General features: G+C 32.6%; 1 protein-coding gene across 5 annotated transcripts in view; it reads left to right on the top strand.

Annotated features, from left to right (window-relative positions):
• TMEM65 (transmembrane protein 65) overlaps positions 1–20,518 on the top strand; it is an 85,773-nt gene that overhangs the window by 25,743 nt on the left and 39,512 nt on the right. For 4 of the 5 annotated variants that reach the window (XR_012471651.1, XR_012471650.1, XM_074201653.1 and 1 more), the window contains 5 exons: positions 3,584–3,628; positions 8,932–8,999; positions 12,500–12,554; positions 16,446–16,488; positions 19,723–19,828. Coding sequence is in view for 3 of the 5 variants with exons in the window: in XM_074201653.1 (XP_074057754.1) it covers positions 3,584–3,628; positions 8,932–8,999; positions 12,500–12,554; positions 16,446–16,488; positions 19,723–19,828 (317 nt within the window). In the remaining 2 variants the exon portion in view is untranslated. The remainder of the gene's footprint in view (positions 1–3,583; positions 3,629–8,931; positions 9,000–12,499; positions 12,555–16,445; positions 16,489–19,722; positions 19,829–20,518) is intronic. The other variant, XM_074201654.1, reaches the window with a different exon arrangement.

Below are 20,518 nucleotides of genomic sequence, written 5' to 3'. Positions count from 1 at the left end.
TAAATTTTTCTTTCCTTCCAACAATTCTGCTTCTTTCCCCTAAAACATAGTTCCTTTTCTGCTTTGCAAACAGCAACTGAGCTGCCAGTACAAAGGCTTCTTTAAGCAGAAAATACTTTGTTTTGCTGGGGCACGTGGGACCTTAAATTGAAACCACATGCCTTTGAAGGAAATTGGGATAGAGAATAGATTGTAAACATTTGTTCCTTTAACCTGGCCTGGCAGCTTCTCACCTTATCTTTGTCTTTTTTCTATCTTCTTTGGATTTTTGCCCTTCCTCCCTACCTCAGTGTACTTCCGTTTCTTTCCTGTCTTCCTTCCCCTGACTCTCCCCACAGCCTTTCCTATCCCAAGGGGGGGATGAAAACTTCTTGTGGGTTGGGATTGTTTTGTTTTCATCTTTATATCTCTAGGGTGTAGCATTTTGCCTGGCCTATAGTAGGCATTCTACCAATACTTTTTAAGTTGAATCGAATAGGAAGACTTATATTCTCTTATAAGCTTGAGTCTTTTGCCGAGACCAAAGGCTCTTGAAGAAGCTTGAAAGAGATCATTACCTTTTCATTACTTACATGTCATATTCCTCATTTTTTCTCTCTCTCTGTCTCAAGTTCTGCCACTGATTACTATAGATAAGTTTGTTCTTTAGAAAATAGAGATGAGGATTAATGAATGTTCATTAGGGTAGTGATGAATTGGGATCCCTATTCACATATAACTCATTTCCTTTATTTTTAATTTTTTTTTAAGTTCTGCCACTGATTACTATAGATAAACCTGCTCTTTGGAAAACAGAGATGAGGGTTAATGAATGTTCTTTAGGGTAATGATAGACTGGAATCCTTATTCACATACAACTCATTTCCTTAAATCTATTCCTCCCCCTCAGCCCTTTGATAGTGGAAGTCTTATGTAAGAAATTTTGTAAATATAGTATTAGTAGTATAGAATGATCACAGACAGGAAAAATAAAGAAGTTCTGAGTCCTGGAACTCCCAGTGTATAATATGCTTTAGAATTGAGCCCTTAGTATTTGTTTGCTTACTATATTCTTTACTCCTATTTAAAAAAAAAAAACACCCTAGTTTTCCTTGGATCCAATTCAATGCAGATCACATCCTTGGCTAGTCTGTCTTTAGGCCAGAGTGTATATAGAATTCTAGTCCATGTTTAATCTCTAAGTAACACATTTCTTTAATCTATTATGTTTTCCAGTTTTTGAAATGGAAGATAAAATCAGTTATCAAGTAGTCATCGAGTAGTAATTAAGTCAAATATTCAGAGAGTTTTTACCTTTTTGTTAAAGTAAGCAAAACATTTAAATGTACACAGGATAGTTTTGTGTATAGCATTCAGATCTTCAAAAAACTACAATGTAAATTGTTACTTAAAAAATTTATATTTATGAATTCATTACTATTACCTTACTTTGATGCCTCATTGGGCCTGGACATAAGCTTAATTCTGGATCACTATAACTATAAAGCTTAATTCTGATAGATTCTATCAAAGAACATGGTAGTTACAGGTCCACATAGTTTTTATAAGTTTTGTACTAGGTTGGCTCAGAGGTATTGAATCTTTCAGTCTCAAAAATCTCTACCAAATTGTAGAAGTTTTGCACTTGAAGGTAGGACCCACATTGATGAAATCATAAATCTTTGAAATTTATTCTTACTAAATTTCTTCAATGTAATTAGAACTCATCATTCCACTTGCTTACTATTTCTCAGCAAGTCCTTTAGACAAGAGACAAAAATCTATTTTAATCATGGATTTGTTTCACCTGTTCACTTTCGCTCTATCTTCTTTCAGTATTTATTTTTTCCCTTCTCCCTGCTTTGATTTTCTACCTTTAATTTTCAGATCCTTATGTGTAGTGAGAAAGAAGAATAATTATTAGAATGACATCTCTTTACTACTACACATTTTTTTCCATAACCTGCCCTTTACGCCTTCCTTTCACATTGTATAGAGCACATTAATGTGTTTATTCAGTATTCAGGCAGTTTGAAGGGCTTCATATATTCTCATTCCATTGGGAAGGTCGTGCTTATTGATTTTAGGTATTCCAAGAAGTTCCAGTCAACTGACAAGGACCTCTCCTCACAGTGTCAGAACTGTGGTGATGATGAGAGTAATGCAACTAACAGATAGTGCTGGTATGTAACCACTTACTTTGCATGCTATTTCCCCAGAGAACTATGGACTACAGGATAAATTATATTTTGAAAAACTTCAGAAGTATTTGCATGTCTTTGAAAGTAGGTTGTGATCTACTGGTAAAAGAGAGCTTGTATGTATTTCCAAATTCTGTGAGGTCCAGTGCACTTCTAACATTAAAAAGTATATTTCTGGTTTGGTTTCCAATTAATTTGGTAGCAAGTTGACTATTGGTGAATCTCTGCACCTTTTTTTTGTATAGTTTGATGATATACTGATTGTTTTTAGTGCAAATGAAGTCATAAAGTTATATTGCTTCCCTTTTGTCTTGTAATATAGTCTCTCTATTTATTTATTTTTAATTTGAATTCTTTAAAATCTGTAATTACCTGAAACAAATGTAGATGACTACATTAGAAAAAATATTAGCCCAACTAGTATTTTAATGTTTATAATGTTTTTGTAATAAATCTGTTTCAAAGCAAACTAAATCTTTAAAAGAAAATCATCATTTAAAATAAGTTCTCTCATGTTTGTTCAAAGCTCATTCTTTCTGTTGTTGGTAGAAGAATATGATTTTTCTTTACCATTGTATAGCATTTTGTTTTAATCTTTTAGCTGGTATGATCATTGCTTCTTTCAGAGTAGGCAGGTTTCTAACTTTGCTCATATAGAGTAATCATGCTTTTATATTTGATGATATTTTAAACACTTATTCCAGTTTTTATCAGAAGGAATTTTGTATACTTTTCAAGCATGTTATGAAATAGTGTATTTGTGCTGTTACTCAAAATCTTAATTAATATTTGCAACTTTTTTGCTTTTTAAATAAAAAATTTGTTTCTTATTGTACATAAACTTATTCTTTTGATTTCATCAAAGTAAAAAAAGTTGTCATAGGCACAGATCTAGGAATGTACCTGCTCTTATGAATTATTTTAGATGTATTCTATGGCTATTTTTAAAGATTACCTCAAAGATATGTTTTTCTTTTTTGATACTGTAATTTTTAGGAATGTATGAAAAATTACAGGATTGTTTTTAATGTAGACATATTTTGTAAATCACTAATAAATCTAGATTTGACATAATTGTGAATGAATAATTTGTGGTGTGTCAGACAAAATGATTGCACACAACTTCTTCATATTGTAGATGAATTAGCCAGTCATAAACATGGTAGATGTAGAATTATTTTTATTTACTAGCCCTGAGATTTATCACTGTCATTCTATTAGTAAAAATTGTTTTTAAATAATTACATGTAACAATTTAAGTGGTCTAGCATAAAAATAAATTCAGATTTTTCCTCTTTTGTAAATGCCTGCTATTAAAAAATAAGAAAATGTTTCATTCAACATTGAAATCAGAAATGTATTAAATAGTAACTAACTGCATCATATGCTTTTTCCCCCCATAGAAAAATTGGATGCTCCACCACCTTCCCAGGCACAGCTGAGATATGGTAATAGTCCTATAAATGCTGAATTTTCTTTTTAGATTTTAATGGCTGTATTCTTCAGTAGAAGAAGGGATTTTAATGGGCTTAATATATATACTATGTATATCACAATGGGATATGCACTTATTGTACTGATGTAGAAGGTCCTTGTTAAGGAATATCACAATACTGTGGAACATTTTATTGATAAACCGAGTTTAAATCATTGTAAGTATAATTGTCCTTTAGAAGAAAAAAACTGCTTTGGTGATAGTTTTTCAGTTCCCCAGAAAAAAACCATTTACTTGTTGTTTTGGTTAATAGGTTTATCTTTGAATGATTTAGGAATCATGAGCATATGAACTATAATGACAGGTCTGATTGTCCTGTGATGGTAAGTGCTTCACCCAAGCACTCATCAAGACAGGATTTTTGTGAACTCAGAGCACCAGAGAAAGCCTCCTTGTACAAGCTTGTGACTCAAGAGTATTATTAAAAAAAATTGAAGAGATGGTTTTAGCAAGGTTGGAACTGAGATTTAAATCTAGACATTGACTTGTTGCCTTGGGAAAGATGCTTATTTCACATTTGATAATGAGTTTTAAAAGTTAAAATATTAAATATTAATATAGCATTAATGCTGAATTATTGAATGACTGTTTTTTTCCAAAGAATATGAAAACATTCCTTATGACTTATGAAACTCATTTATTGCTAGACTAAATAAAAAGGTTAATGGAGAGTCTTACTTTGTACCATAGACATTCCATTTTTCCTCTTCTTGTGCATAGGTTGTCCACTTTGCCTGGTAGGCTCTCCTTCCTCACTTTTGCCTGGTAGAATTTCTAGTTTCCCTTCCAAGTACTGTTTAGGTGTTACTCCAGTTTGTCAATAAATTAGCATTTGTTAAGTGCCAATGATATGCCAAGGTACCCTGCTAAGCATTAGGAATGCAAAGACAGGCAAAAGACATCCACTGCCCTCAACAAGCTCACTTTTAAACAGGGGGGAGACAACAAGTAATGAATACGTACAAACCAGCTAAAAAAAGGATACAAAAGAAATAGTTAAAAGAGGAGGCCCTAGAATTAAAAGAGTAAAAAGGAATTGCTATAAGAGGTCAGATTTTAGTTGAGATCTGAAGGAAAATAGGATGAGGAAGAATGAAATAGAGGCAATGGGGGACAGTTAGAAAAAAGTACCTGGAGCCAAAAGATGGAATATCTTGTTTATGAAATGGAAAGGAAGCCAGTGTCACTGGATTAAAAATATATATATTGGGGAGTAATGTGTAAAAAGACTGGAAAGGTGGGAGGGGCTAGGTTATGGAAATGCCAAACAGGATTTTGTATTTGGGAGCTATTGGAGTTTATTAGGAGGTGACATGGCTAGATCTGTGCTTTAGGAAAATTGCTTTGACAGTTGAATGGAGCATGGATTGACATAGGGAAAGATTTGTGGCAGATGAATGTACTGGTAGGCTATTACTATGGTAGTAATATAGTAGTCCAAGTATGATGTGATGAGAGCCTTCACCAAGGTGGTGGTAATATCAGAAGAGAAAAGGAGATGTATTTGAGAAATGTTGGCAAAGGTAAAATCAACAGGCCTTGGCAATATATTGGGGAAGGGGCAATGTGAGAGATAGGAGTTGAGGATGATTCCTAGGTGGTAAGCCTGGGGATCTGGAAGTGTAGTGGCTCTCCTGACAATAATAAGAAAGTTTAAAAGTGGAGAGGGTTTGGGGGGGAAAGATAAGGAGTTTCATTGGACATGTTGAGTTTAAGAACTAGACATCTGATTTGAGGTGTCTGAAAAGCAATCAGAGTAACGAGATAGAAGGTCAGTAGAAATTTGGGGCTGGATGAATAAATTTGAGAATCATCAGCATACAGATAATTATTAAAGTCATGGGAGATGATGAGCTCACCAAGTGAAGTATTATAGAGGGAGAGAAGAGAGAAAGTTCAAAATGGAATCCTGTGGGATATCTGTGATGAGATGATGTGGTTTAGATGAGGACCAAAGGAAGGAAATGGTCAGAGGAGCGGGCATACAGGTAGCAGGAGAACCAGGAGAGAGATTCCTTTCTCTTAGAAGCCTTTTTTGATACCCTCCCAGGTGTTAGTTCTTTTTTGCTTTTCACTCCCATTACTATGTATTTACTATTTCTAAACTTTATATATACATATTGGTACATAAATTTTCTTCATACCCTCTTCCTTCCTCCTTTTCCCTTCCATGTAAGCTTGAAGGCAGCTTTTTCCCCCTGTTTGTATCTTCAGGGTCTAATACTATTTGAACACATTAATAGATGTTCAATAAATGATAATTGAATTGAGTAAGGTATATCTGGCAAGCTTAATTCTTTTCTTACCTCTTTCCTTGTCTCTCTCCTTCCTATTCTTTCATAAAGTACTTTTACCAAAATAAGTAATTGCCTTCTTTTTGCAAGTAATAAGGAAATACTTCCCCAAACATTTTCTGTTAAAGGATAGCTATCTTGATTAGTAAATATGAAGATACTGTACAGTTAATATTTCAAAGCCACTCTTTATTTTGTTTTATCTTGAGAAGTATTTTTTGGGTACAGGGTAGTTCTGATTCTATTTTAAAATAAATCCTTTATATAGAAATAAATTTTTAAAACTTTTAAAATAGATTTTATTGGTATTTTTTATACCTTGATTTTCTTCTGTATTATTCCCCCTCTCCTACAGAGACATCCTTTATTCAAAAATATTTTCATTAAATATTGATATATATTTTTAATTTTTATAACTACCTTGGAGTTTAAGATTAAGTCACAAATGATAAAATATCCTGCATTAGGTTATTTCATGTAGCTCTATAAATTTCATAATTATCTCGTATGGGTCTCATCTCTATATAATATGTATTTGATCACTTAAGAGATACTTTTTGTTTGGGGATTATACCAGCAGATACCAGCTTTGGTACTGCTGGTATAGGTAGTACACTATATTGGTATTTAATTACTTAGTTTTGTTCTTTTTATAAGAACTGTCATTGTCTTTATTGTCTTTTCTTAGGTTCATCTGTCACTCTTGTTTTCTGTCTTCCTTCCTCAAGCTATATTCATTTCCAGACCAACTTATATTCTTCTCCCTCTCAACCCTTCCTCCCCAATAAGGTTTAGCTGAGGGAAGTATAGAAGTCGGAACAGTGGATTTAAGTTTCAAAGTAGGAAACTTAGGTTTGAAATAAAGAAAAACTTCCTAAGAATTAGAGTGGGTCCCAAAGTGAAAAGGGATGCCTTCTCAGGGAATGACTTCCTTATTGCTGAAGAGTTCAAAGGTCAACTGAGCATTTTTCTGGTATGTTGTAGGATGTCTTCTTTTTTGGGGGGGGGATAATAGTTGGACTAGATGGACTCTGGGTTTTCTTATAGCTCTAAATTCATTGATTTTGTGTTATTCCTATTTATAATATTATGATTCCTTAAAATATTTGTATCAAAGTGTTGAGTCTAGTTAAAGAGGGTGAATGATTAATAAATCAAGACTGGGTTCATTTATATTTCTGTAATTAAAAGACTCTCTTCTACTGCTTTGGAAATTTGCTATTTTGATTATTAGATTTTTATGATTTCTATCAGGTTTTAGTATAATTAAACATACTGCTTAACTAAAGTATATTTTTCTGTAATTCCTACCATAAGCAGATCATGAGAAGTAGAACAAGAACATAGATCATGGTTAGTTTATGACTCACTGTTTTTTTCTTGTCCTTAAAATCCTTCGTAGTGGTCATGAGTAAGAAGTTCTCATTATCATTTGCATTTAGCCAAAAAAGATTTTCTTTTTTTGGTACAAAACTTACCAGAGTGAAAACTGGCATACAGTATTTTATTAGCCTAGAGTTAACAGAATTTAACAAGAGTCCTAAGAACATTTGAACACATCTCAGAACTCCATTATATTTTGGCTTTGCTTTGTAATTAAAGATTTTTACATTAATTTTATAGAATGTCATTAGTTGAACACCTGTACTAACTTCACATAAAATTAGTTTCAATGGGATACTCTTTTTTTTCCCCCCAGGTTTTTTTGGCAAGGTAGTGGAGTTAAGTGACTTGCCCAAGGTTACTTAGTTAGGTAATTATTAAGTATCTGAGGTTGAGTTTGAACTCAGGTTCTCCTGACTCCAGGGCCAGTGCTCTGTCCATTGTGCCACCTAGCTGTCCTCTGATGTGGTACTCTTGACAACTGTCCCTTCAGGTTAATATTTAGGGGAAAACAGCAAAATTAATATATTGTGAATTGGAGGTTTCCCACTTTTATTTCTCAGAGAATCCCAATATAACTGCTGTTCTTTTACAATTTTTGTAAGTTGAGCAATACAAAATTCTGTAGGATATTAGAAGCATTGCACAGTGGAAAGAACACACTGTCAAATGATTAAAATTCTGTCCCTGATACTTACTAGCTATGTGATCTTGGACAAGCCTCTTCATTTCTCTGTACCTCAGTTTCCTCATTTGTAAAAATGAAATATTTTTCTGAGGTCATCTGTTGATGAGTGATTTTATGATTACCCTTTCAGTATTTGCTTAACCTGGATAGACCTTAAAACCACATTCAGAATAAGGTGACAGTTGGATTATTGTTACCCTTCATAAAGATTATACTGCTTTCCTTTTAAATGCAATAATACTTGCTATAGTTCCCTGATCTTTCTAGGAATTGATAATAAATTGAGAGAAAAATTACAAATTTGGAAGGTAAATGTCTATTGACATACAAAGTTATCAGTCTGTCTTAATATTTTAAATATTGTTCTTTTTTTAACAATCATTTTACTTGGGTTTACTGATTTGGTAAATCATTTGGTAAATTCATTACTAAAGCTTATATTTTTTTCTAATCTTTGAAATCTGTTTAAACTGTATCTTTGTGCATGAGAGGGAAACAGGTTAGTTCTAGTGGCCTTGTGACTAGGTCAAACATGGAAATGTTTTTATTTGTTATTTTAATTTCTGCTTCTATAAATGTACATATGTTATATTTATAAAACAATCAGAAAAAAATCTTTTAAAATATTATATGCAATATTTAGAAGAATTTGGAGCTTTAGGGTTTTTTCCTGTCTGTTAGGTACTGTGACTATGAATATTTATTAACTACTGTTTCATTCTGGAACATAAATGCAGTAGTAAACATAAGCTCCATGAGTATCAAGGACTTTTGGAAGACTTGACCATATGTTTTTCTTCTGTTTTTTTTCCTTTTTTTTGTGCTAAAGTTGTGGCAGCCTTAAACTATATAAGGTATTTATTGCTTTTCTGTTTTCTTGATGTTTTTCAGTATTCATCCACAATGCATTACCTTTCGTAGGGTTTGGCTTTTTGGATAATGCAATTATGATTGTTGCAGTAAGTTCCTTTTTTCCCCCCCAATTCTTACTTAGTAAAGGAATTAATATGAACTTGACCATTTTCTTGTTTATTCTTATATGAAGTTATAATTTGTGTATTGAAAATATATTTTGTTATATTTCTTAGACACTGTTACCTTTGCTAAATTTTAAGAAATGATTCAGAAGAAACCTTTTACAGTGAAATGTGCAGCATTTGATTAACTAGGTTTATATTTTCAATTGCTTGTTATAATTTTCAAACTTATTTTGAATAGAGAGAAAAAACTACAAATGTATACATTTATATATTATGACCAAATATGATACATATGTATCATACATATGATACATATATATGCACAAATATACATTTATATTTTTAATTGTTCTTTAGAGATAACTTAGAGGTAAATTTCAGTTTACAAACAGGTTGGTTTAAAGAATTTCTTTATTTTCCCTTAAAGCATTTTATTTGATCTTACTTGACTTCATTTGATTTTCATTAACAACAAATATCCCCATTTTACAGATGAGGAACTTGAGACTCAAGGAAATTAAGTACCTTATCCCACCATTAAGTATCAGAGGTAGTATTTGAACCCTGGACTCTCCAGAGTTTCAGATTAGCACTGTTTCCACCATAAAACACCATGTTTCAAAGTCAATAGGAGAAGGAAGTTGTAGTTTTGAGATTTATTAGTATTTATAAAAAATAAGCAAATGAACTCAATAGTAAAGAAGAAAATATATATCTTATGCTTTTGAGAGGAGAAGGGAATGAATTAAATCTTTCAGTTCCCTAAGGTATACATATGTGCATTTAAAAAATACAGTGTAGTGGTAGTGTTTTGTGCTTGCAACCCTTCTTATCTAAAGAGATTAAAGTGTTCTATAATTGTGACTTCTCAGTGTTAATAGTGATACAAAGAAGAAATTGAGGGTTTATCAGAAAGAATCTAGATAAACTAGAGATCCTAAAGGATTGGAATAGTATATGTGAGGTGTAGCATTGGCTTTGATCCCTAAAGTATAATTTTAAAAGTCTAGTCATTTGAAAATAATACCTATTTGCTGTTTAGTTGCTTAAATTTATATATTATAACAGAATTTTCCATTGATTCCTTTTATATGTCACAATATATCTTGTTATATTATGCAACGTATGGCCTATAGTATTAAAGTAATTAAGAGACCATATATAACTTGTATATATAACATATCCATGTTGAATAATTGATTACAACATTAATTTAATATGCATACATAGATGGCAGATCATATGGATTTGTGCTTCATTACTTTATTTTAAATGAATTCCTTGAACATCCTATTTGTCTACTTAAATGTTTATTTAAAAAATATTCTGAAGCCAAAGTATTTTTTAAAAATTTAATATTTCATATTATCTTATTACATTGTCTCTATAAATATGAGAATTAACTGTATTTATAAACCCCAAACAAATGCCATATAGTAGTGCCTTCATAGACTCAATTATGCTTGCATATTTAATATTTGATGTGTGACTCTGAGTCTTATTCACATAATACCAAAGTGAAAAGGTAATGAAACACCTTATTATTTTGCATAGTACAAGGAGGATGATTAGCTGGTAATTAGCTTAGAAGAAAATTCATCTCCTAATAGCCACAGCTAAAACTAGTGCAGAGCTTCCTATATAGTTTCCTCTCAAACCAAAAAAGAAATGCCATTATTGGAAATTATTGCAGTAAGAAACAAAATGGAAATGATCTTGTTTTATCTTAATGCTGCCTTCATGTTGGATTAAATGTGTTAGAGAAATAGAAGTATTTACAAGATTCTTAGCTTTCTCCTCTCCTGTTTTACCAGACATTTGAGGATTCTTATTAGTTCAGGGGGGTAAATTCCTTAGTATTTGTTTCTCTGGCAGTGTTCATGGCAGAATTCCCAGTCACAAGTGTGCAAATGTCACTGGACTAGGATCTGTGGTTTCAAGCTTTGGCTTAAACAAAGATTTCCTCATATAGCTCCCTATTCTATCTTCATATTATCCAATAATGTTTTTCTTAACATTAATTTTTAGTACTGGATTTACATTTCATCCAGTTTTTGTTAATTTTGCTACTATTAGTAAAAGTTTGAAATATTAGATTTAAGTTGGGTTTAAACAGTTATCTAGCTCTATTTAAACTGCCCCCCAAATTTGCTTTATCTGCAAATTTTCAATCTCTTTATTGCTATTTAGAAGAATTGTTTCTTCTGTGAAAATGAGTTAGTAGCTACTTGAAAAGTAATTTTATTTACATTTTCCTCTTAGACTTCACTAATATTATACATACCCTTTTGTTGCTTTCAAAGAAAGAATAAATATTTTTATATTCCTGAGGTGCTAGTCATTTCTTTTTTGCATTAGTATCCAAGTATTTTTTTCCCTTTCTAGCAGATTAAAATACTTAGCATCATTGCTTTTCTTTACTTGTATTTTCCTTTTCTCTTTTCTGAATTTATTCCTTTGCAAATTCACTTGGGTTACTTCTTTGGAGTGCCTGGTAGGTTTTTTTACACATTAGTTGGGGCACATGTACAACAAGTTTTAGATATTAGAATGGTAAAACAAAGATGGCCTGCAGGAAAACATAAACCAAATGATCTCAATCTTCTTGATCTGTATGAAAAATTTCTGACAGGTAACGCTATACTCCCTTATGCCAGAGGTTGTAACAGAAACAGATTTAGAGGTTTCTTAGTCTTGGACAAGAATGTGAAAGACTACCTATGAGAGGTCAGTTTCTTTAGGTGTAGCATAGTGGACTGGACTGGAAAATGAGAACCTGAGAGTTCCATTCCAGTTCTGTACAATCAGTCCCAATTGAATAATTTAATATAATCTCATGCAGGCTCCTCATCTGTAAAATGGATATAGTAATAATCTAACCCTCCTTTTCTTCCTCAGAGGAGTAATGAAATGTCTATAAAATGCCTTTAAATTAGATTAAATATATTTTAGAAATAGGAGAGGGCTTTTGTGTTATGCCATAGATTTATTAACCCAAATATTACTAATTATCTTTGTAAAGAAGTGATCTAATCTCAAATTATCTGAAGTTGTATAAATGAATTTTTAAAATTATTAATTTTAAAGAATAATTTGGAGGGTCCTCTATTCATAGGAGTTCCTAGAACGTTTTGTTAGAAAGTAAATTTATAAGGGGGAACCAAGTTCAAGGATTTTCCAAAATGTCTTTCTTTGTTTGTAAAATATGCCCGATTTTTAAAATTATTTGTAGTATGTATATTACTCTTTGCTGCACAAAGAATAAAAGCTAAGTTAACTAAAATATCTTTCGTGATGTCATCTCTGGTATATGCTTTATCTAATGAAATTGTATGTTAGAATCTCACATAAGAATTTTTATTGTTTGAAATAATTATAATCACTGTTCTCAGTAGAATATTTTATGGTTTTCTATGTTTTATTTTAAATTTCATTTAAAAATATTAAAATTGCCTTTTTCTTATTTTTCATTTTTATAGGGAACCCAAATAGAGTTGACTATTGGAATTATTTTGGGGATTTCAACTATGGCAGGCAAGTAATATAAATAAAATGTCCTTATCTCTCTGTTTATGGACTGAAAGGATGATTATTTGTTTTAATAGATTTTGCCTTTGAAGTGTCTTTTAAAATAGCAATTATTTATTTTCTTCCACTTTATATTTATGTAGCACTTTCTCAGGAGCTTAAAACACTTTAGTATATTTTGCTCTTGGGCAATATATTTACTCCCATTTTACATACCACTGAGCATGCAGGCATTATTTGCATTGCTTGCATCTTTCTCTCATTTATCTCTCTTCGATTTCTCTGCAACACAGTTTGTCTTTAATAACATTTTTGGTTACAGAGCCTTTTATGTATATTCCTACATGTGAAACCCTATCAATTTGGTAGTGAAAATAGAATTATTTCATTCTGAGATCCATAAAGTGATTTGCTCAAAATAAAACAACTAAGTGGTAGAACCATGATTTGTACTGAATTCTTTTGACTCCTTGTCTGTGGCTTTTTGCTATATCACCCTTAACTTGTGATTGAGTAGAAAATTAGAGAGAGACAAAAGGGAAAAGATACCATAAAATATAATTTTTCACACATACCACAGCCTTTCCATTTTTGATGGTGGGACTTATAGTTGCTATGCTTATTACATTGGAGGAAGAAGACAAAAATTTAATTCAATTCAACAAAATCATTTCCTATTATGTGTGAGAGAATGGGAAAGTCATTTTTCAGTGCCTTAGAAAACTCTTGAAGAATATGTTATAAATAGGTGCAAATATTCATTGGTGAAGTTTCTACACTAGAACTTTCTATGCAAGTCTGAACCAAGAAAAGTGCAAAGATAATTTGTTCTAGGTGTTTGGAATACAAAAATAAATACAACACAGTTACTATTCCTAAAGTTATTTAAGTCCAATTTGGGGAGGGGCATGCAAATTTTGATTTGGGAGAATATGATCAGGGTAGAGATGAGATTCAGACAGTGTACTATAAAAAAGGTTTTATTTAGTAAATGATTGAGAGCCACTAAAAGACTTTGAAGAGGAATGACCAGAATAGTCCATTAGTAAGATTACTTTGGAAGTAGTATGAAGGAATAAATTGGAGAAAGGATAGATTGGGGTTAGGAAGAGTATTTTAGACTACTGAGTATGCAATAAGGTATTGAAAAAAGACTTGAAGTATTGTGGTAAAGAATTAAGATGCAGTGATAATGGAAAGGAGGGGAAGGAGGAGGAAGATATTAATAAGATTTGACAGAACATGATAATTGATTGCTTATATGGGCAAAGAAGAAGGAAGAATTGAAAATGATCAAGGTTTTGATCTTGGATGATTGGGAAAGTTGTAGTAGTATACTAAGGGTCATAGGCATGCAATGGGCAGGAACTTCAGAGGTCTTATCTAGAACAATTTCCTCATTTATGTCTGAGGAAACTGAGACCCATGGAAGTTAAATGACTTTACCAAGATCACATAGATAATATCAGTTTCTAGAGTGGGTTCTTTTCTTATTGTACTATGATAATGTTGAACTGGAATTGAAAAATTTGGTAGGTTGAAAAATTTGCTAGAGATGGAGTTCAGCTGTGGACATTATGCGCTGGAACTCTAGATAAAAACTAGGGCATATTTGTCAAATCTGCAGGTGACAAGAAACTGGGAGGCACAAATAACTAGCAAGTGAATGTCCTCTTTTTAACCTTTTATTAGAAAGTAAATTTATAAGGGGGAACCAAGTTCAAGGATTTTCCAAAATGTCTTTCTTTGTAAAATATGCCAAATTTAAAAAAATATTTGTAGTAGTGTGTATTACTTTTTTACTGCATGAAGAATAAAAGCTAAATTAACTAAAATATCTTCTGTGAGGTCATCTCTGATATATGCTTGGAGACTTAGGGTGGATTAGATTTAATTCATTTCTACAGAGGTGCTACATTGAAGCCATGGAGTTCACCAAATGAAAGAGAAGTGAGAGGGAAGAAAGGGCTAATTATAGACCTGTACCATCTCAGATATGAAAGGCAATCTCAGAGGCAATCTAGATCTGTAATTCTCTAAGCATACTCTTCAACATAGCTGACAAATGGCTCTCCAGCCTCTCAGAGACTTACATTTGGGTTACAAAACTAAATACACACTATTCTCAACTTAGTTGCAATCTAATTGGGGAGAAACACACATACAAATAATTTTGCCATGAGGAAGAATGTGATTTTTGTAGTGGAGAGATTTATACAGCATCTATTCCATTTTTAATAGGGAATCACTGGAGGACTTTAAGGAGACTTTGCTCTATAGTACAGTGGAAGAGGCTTGGCCTCTGGAGTCAGAAGATATGTATTCAAATCCTGCCTCTGATGTTTGCTTCTTGTGTGACCTTGGTTAAGTTACTAAACTTCTCTCTTGTTTCCTCATATTTATAAGGAGTAGATTGAAATAGATGGTTTCTGACGTCCCTTCTGTCTCTCTAGATCTAGGATCCTTTGTACACCACCATTCTTTCAGTAATTTAGCATCAAAACCCAAGTCATTTCCTTTCCTTTTTCTGTTCCTTCATCCTGCATAAGCAGAAATACAAGGAATATCAGGAAAAGAAATCTTTTGAGTTTATATATTGTATGACTGTGCCAAGGAAGATTTTACCAACACCAAAGCTTAGTACACTAATCTGTCCCTTTTATCCATTGCTTTTATTTGGGATTAGACAAAACAAGAATACTCTCTTTTACACATGCCTTCTGCACACAATTTTTCTCTTCTCCAGGGGCAACGTCCCTAGCTTTTTCAGCTGACACTTGCATGAAAAGGTCTACAGTTCTTGTACCAGCTTACATTGTCCTTCCTAAAACATGACACCCAGAAATGAACAATACTCCACAAAAGGGCTGACCAAGCAAGAGAGAGAGAACTACCAACTCCCTCATTCTGGGCTCATAGGTTCATTGATTTAGAATCGAAAGGGACTTTAGTTCATCTAGGTCACCTTCCTTGTTTAACAGATGAGGAACTGAGAGAAAGCAAATAACCTGCCCAGAGTCATACAACCAAGAAATGTCTTGGGAGTAGCACGGGTTGGGGGGGGGGTTGAACTTGGATCTTATTGATTCCAAGCCCAATACTCTATTTGCTGCATCATATTACTCTATGTAGTGATTTAAGGTTTGCAAAGTGTTTTGCACATGATGATCAATATAATGCACTTATTAGGTAAATTCTGCAACTATTATCCTTTTCAGATGAGATTGAAAGTTGAGAAAGATTTAAACAAGTATACTATGCCTTTCAGAGCACATTTGAGCATGGTATTCAAAAAACTGATTGTGCCTTGTCTCACACTATTGGCTCCTTGAACTTGTGCTCTGGTACTATCCCTTGGTCCCCTATAATTTTTAGACCAATTCTTGACCACCTGTCCCTCTTAATTGCTTTGAGAAGTATTTTTTAAACTGAAGTATGGAACTTTTTATTTACCCCTCTTCCATTTCTTCTTATTTAGTTTTATCCAATCATTCTAGCTTGTGATATTTTTGGATCCTGTTATTTGTGCCTCCCAGCTTCTTGTCCACCTGCAGATTTGACAAGTATGCTTTAGTTGTTATCAGAATCCCTTAGACACTTGTTCTATGACACATAATTAGGGAAATATTCTCTAGGATCTACACCAGAGACCTCCTTCAAAGTTAACCTCAGTTGGTAGAACAAAAGAAATAAATGCTAATTGTTGGAATTGAAATTGTTTTTGCTTTTTAATTGGAGGGGCAATTTCCAATTTGGTAAGTTATTCCATGGTCATATGTTAACATTGTTTGGGAAATGTTTTAATTCAACACTTGAGTGTCTGAATTATGATTTTTTTGGTAAATATTTATTTTCTAATTTTATTTTTCAAATAATTATTTTTATTAATTTTTTTAGCTGCTGCTTTGGGGAATCTTGTTTCAGATTTAGCTGGACTTGGGTAAGTTTTGTGTTTCTGAAACATCTGAAAAAATGTAGAAGTTTTATTTTTAAGTGAGATTTTTCAGAACCAAAGCTTTATCCTGATCTAAAAACTTAATAATATGCATAATGCTTTAAGGTTTGAAAGGTACTTTATACACATTCTTCTCTGATTCTCACAACCACTATGGAAGTACAGGCACTCTAGATGGGGTCATTGAGGTTTTAGGGAGTTAAGTGACTTGCTTGTAGTCATATAACTAATAAATATAAGGGCAAAAATTAGAAAATTCACTTTTTATTCCCTAGGCTTAGATCAGCTGCTGGTAAAGAGATATTTGCAGACTAACTCTTCATGGAATAAAAGTTAAATGAGACCTTAGAGGTTATCATAAGTGACTTGTACAAGGTCTTAAATCCTTGTACTTGGCTAAATTAGATTAAGGTTATCACATTCTGAAATGTCAGGATAGGTGATTCTAAGTTTTGCCATCTTAATTTTATCACCTTTATTGATACTTTCTGATGTATTGAATAAAGTTAACCAAACCAAGAGAGAACTATTTGAGCTAATTCAATTCAATCATCTTTTATTAAATGCCACTATGTACTGACCACTGTGTTAGGTGCTGTGGAAGAGACAAAGTTTATGTAAGAAATGATCTCTCCCTGCATGGATCTTATAATCTAGGAGTATTTATATTTATACATAAATTTATATTTATATATTTACATTTATATTTTACATTTACATTGAAAAGGTTTATATCTTTAAAGGGATCTTTTTATGTGTAAATGGAAAAGCCTTGTAAGACCATAGATTTCACAGTGTTTTGTCCTAACCAATCCAATACTTTATACATAATCAATAAACAATTCCCTCTGTGAATTACAAAACTCCTTTAATGACCTTAAGTTTTCCATGAAAGTAAAGGCCTATTTTTTCAGTCTTCCGTTGACATTGCTGAATGGCAGCAAAACAAAGAATTGATTAACCAGAATTTATTAAGCATCTGTTTTGAACTAAGGTACCATGCTAAGTGCTGAGGCGACAAAAACCAAAGTGGTTAAACCATGCAGTCCGTCCTCAAAAAGCTTATATTCTAATGGAATAAAACAGCCTGCAAAAAAATATCACAAATGGAGTACTGGAGGATAATGTGGTGAGAGATAATTAGACTAGAAGACATGATCAATGAGAAATGTTGCTCAATCACATTAAAAATGTTACAAGAATATGAGCTGGTTATGTGGTGAGGGCAAGGGATGACAGGTGGATATCCAGAGTACTCACTCCACTCTATTTAACTTGTGTTTACATAATTATGTACTTGTTGTCTCCCTCACTGGGCTGGGAGCTCCTTGAAGGCAGGGACTATCTTTTACCTTTCTTTGTATCTTCAGTACTTAAGTATGGTGACTGGTACATAGTTTTTTAGTTTTTGTTGCTATCTTATATTTATACTACTTTAATTCCTGAATATGTTTCTTCCCATCCCTTACCTATAAAACTTCCTTAAAATAGAGAATAGAGGGGAAGAAAAGGTACCTCAGCCAAGCAAATAAACAAACAAATAACTAAATAAGTAATCAAACATATAAATAAATGTATCTCACTTAATAAATATTTATAGAGGGACTGACTCTATTTAAAATGGCAAGAGAAAGCATGGACAAGTTCCAGCTTGTGCAGTTGACCTCCTTTGGCAAACTTATGGAAGGATGTGGGAAAGAATAACACAAGATGATGATGGGAATGGCTAGGTTTTACTCTATATGGTTGAAGGCAATGTTTAAATTTATGATATCATAAATCTTTTTGAATGTTTTATGTATGGTAGACATTAGGGATACAAAGAGAATTAAATTCCCCCTTCCCACATTATTTGCATTTTGTTTGTAAAGAGAAAATTTAAATGGTTCTTTGCATATTTATCAGTGATCTATTAAATGTTAAAAGTAAGAATTTTTTTTTTTTTTTTTGGTGAGGCAAGGGGTTAAGTTACTTGTCCAAGGTCATACTCTAATAAGTTTCAAGTGTCTGAGGCCAGATTTGAACTCAGGTCCTCCTGACTCCAGCACCCGTGCTCTATCTATTGCAGCACCTGGCTGCCCCAGTGATGATCTTTTTTAGTCCTTATTTATCCTTCACCTCTCTGCAGGATATACTTTTCAGGGTCATCATTGTTGTCTCATTCCCTATACATCAGTGTATCACAAGATTCTATCCTTGGTTTTTTTCTCTTGTTTCTCCCTATTTCCCTCTTTGGGATTTCATCAGCTCCTATGAGGTTATTTATCAACTCTTTGAAGACTTGCAGATCCACATATCTACTCTCAGTCCTTGTACCATCAGTCCATTACTCCCTACTAACTTGAATATTAGGCATTTCCAGCTAAATATATTGAAAACAGAACTTAATCTCCTTCTTTATCCTCAACTGCAACTTTCACAATATGCTGCCATTCTTTTAATCATTCAGATTCACAACCCTGGAGTCAATGTGGAATCTTCTTTACTACATTTCCTTCTACCTCATTTAGACTCTTATCTCTTGCCTCCTCCACCTACTTGGGTGTCCCTCTTCAGTCTTTCCCTTCTTCAGTCTATCCTTCATATGGTTGCCAAAGGATATTTGGATATTTTTAAGGCACAAGCCTAACCACATAAATCCCCTCTGCATGAAGCTCCAGGGGTATCCTCCTACCTCAAGGGAAAAATACTCTGCTTGAACCTTTATGGTATTTCTAGAAGACTTTCTTTTTAAGGCTTTTGGATGTTACTTTCCTTCATGTATTTCACATTCCAACTAAACTGACCTCCTTGCTGTTTCTTGTTTCCACAATTTGTTTAATCATCTTTCCTCCCTTTGCATAGTTCACCTAAATCTCATATGCACTGTCTTTTCACTTTCACCCTATGAAATTATAACATTTCTTCAAAGCTCAGCTAATATGTTGGAAGCCTAAGTTACTTTTATTTATAGTGTTCTTCCTCCCCCTCTTTTAATCCTTTGCAAATGTTTTGTATTTTTTTAAATGTATAGTAAGTGCTGTTTCCTTCCAATAGACTATAAACTCTTTGAAAGAAGGGATTAATACTAATAGCAGGTGTTAAATAAATGCTGGTTCAATTTTATTATTTTGGTTGGAAGAAAAATTAAATGGTTTTATGCCTTAAAAAAGTAATCTTTGAATGCATTAAGAAAATCATATTATATCTACTTAATTTATTTTTTTTTTTGTTTTTAAGTCTTGCAGGCTATGTTGAAGCTTTAGCTTCCAGGTTAGGCCTGTCAATTCCTGATCTCACACCCAAACAAGTTGATATGTGGCAAACACGTGTTAGTGCGCACTTGGTAAGCATTTTTGTAAGCACTTGGTAAGATTATAATAACATTGGGATTGGAATTTGTAACATGATTCAAACTTTTGAGCAATTCCAGAAAACAGATTTTATTTTTAGCAGTATTTTTATGTTTTGGAGGAGAAAACTCAGAAATTTACTCACCTAATAAAAAAATTCATAATTTTTTGTTTTTAATTTCTTTCATTGTTGAGCTTTTCCTCAAATAACAGTAAATATTTATTTTTATGATTTTTAATTTTTGTTGACATCTTCTGTTTTTATATTACTTTTGTTCCTAAATATGTTTCTTCCTAAATATGTTTGTTCTTAAATATGTTTCTTACCCAGCATATTATTCCTATAATAAAGAATAGAGGGGAAGAAAAGGTACCTCAGCAAAATGCATGCGCGCGCGTGTGTGTGTGTGTGTGTGTGTGTGTGTGTGTATGTGTGTACACATATATATATATATTATATAAACTTTAGATATATATGTGTGTGTATGTATATATGTATATATTAGCCAAGTCTGATAATATATGAATGTTCAACACTCATATTCCCCCTCATCTGTGAAAAAAGGGGGTAGGTGCATTTTCTTCTTCTAGACCAACTTTATCCTAATTATTTATTGTTTAGTTTCCTTTTTCATTGTTCTTTCTATTTACATTGTTGTTGTTGTCATTGTATTACACAAATT

The sequence above is a fragment of the Macrotis lagotis genome, chromosome X, assembly GCF_037893015.1.
Source record: "Macrotis lagotis isolate mMagLag1 chromosome X, bilby.v1.9.chrom.fasta, whole genome shotgun sequence".
Taxonomy (NCBI): Eukaryota; Metazoa; Chordata; class Mammalia; order Peramelemorphia; family Peramelidae; genus Macrotis; species Macrotis lagotis.
Note: the sequence above shows the minus strand (reverse complement) of the source record. Positions and strands in the feature narration are given on the sequence as shown.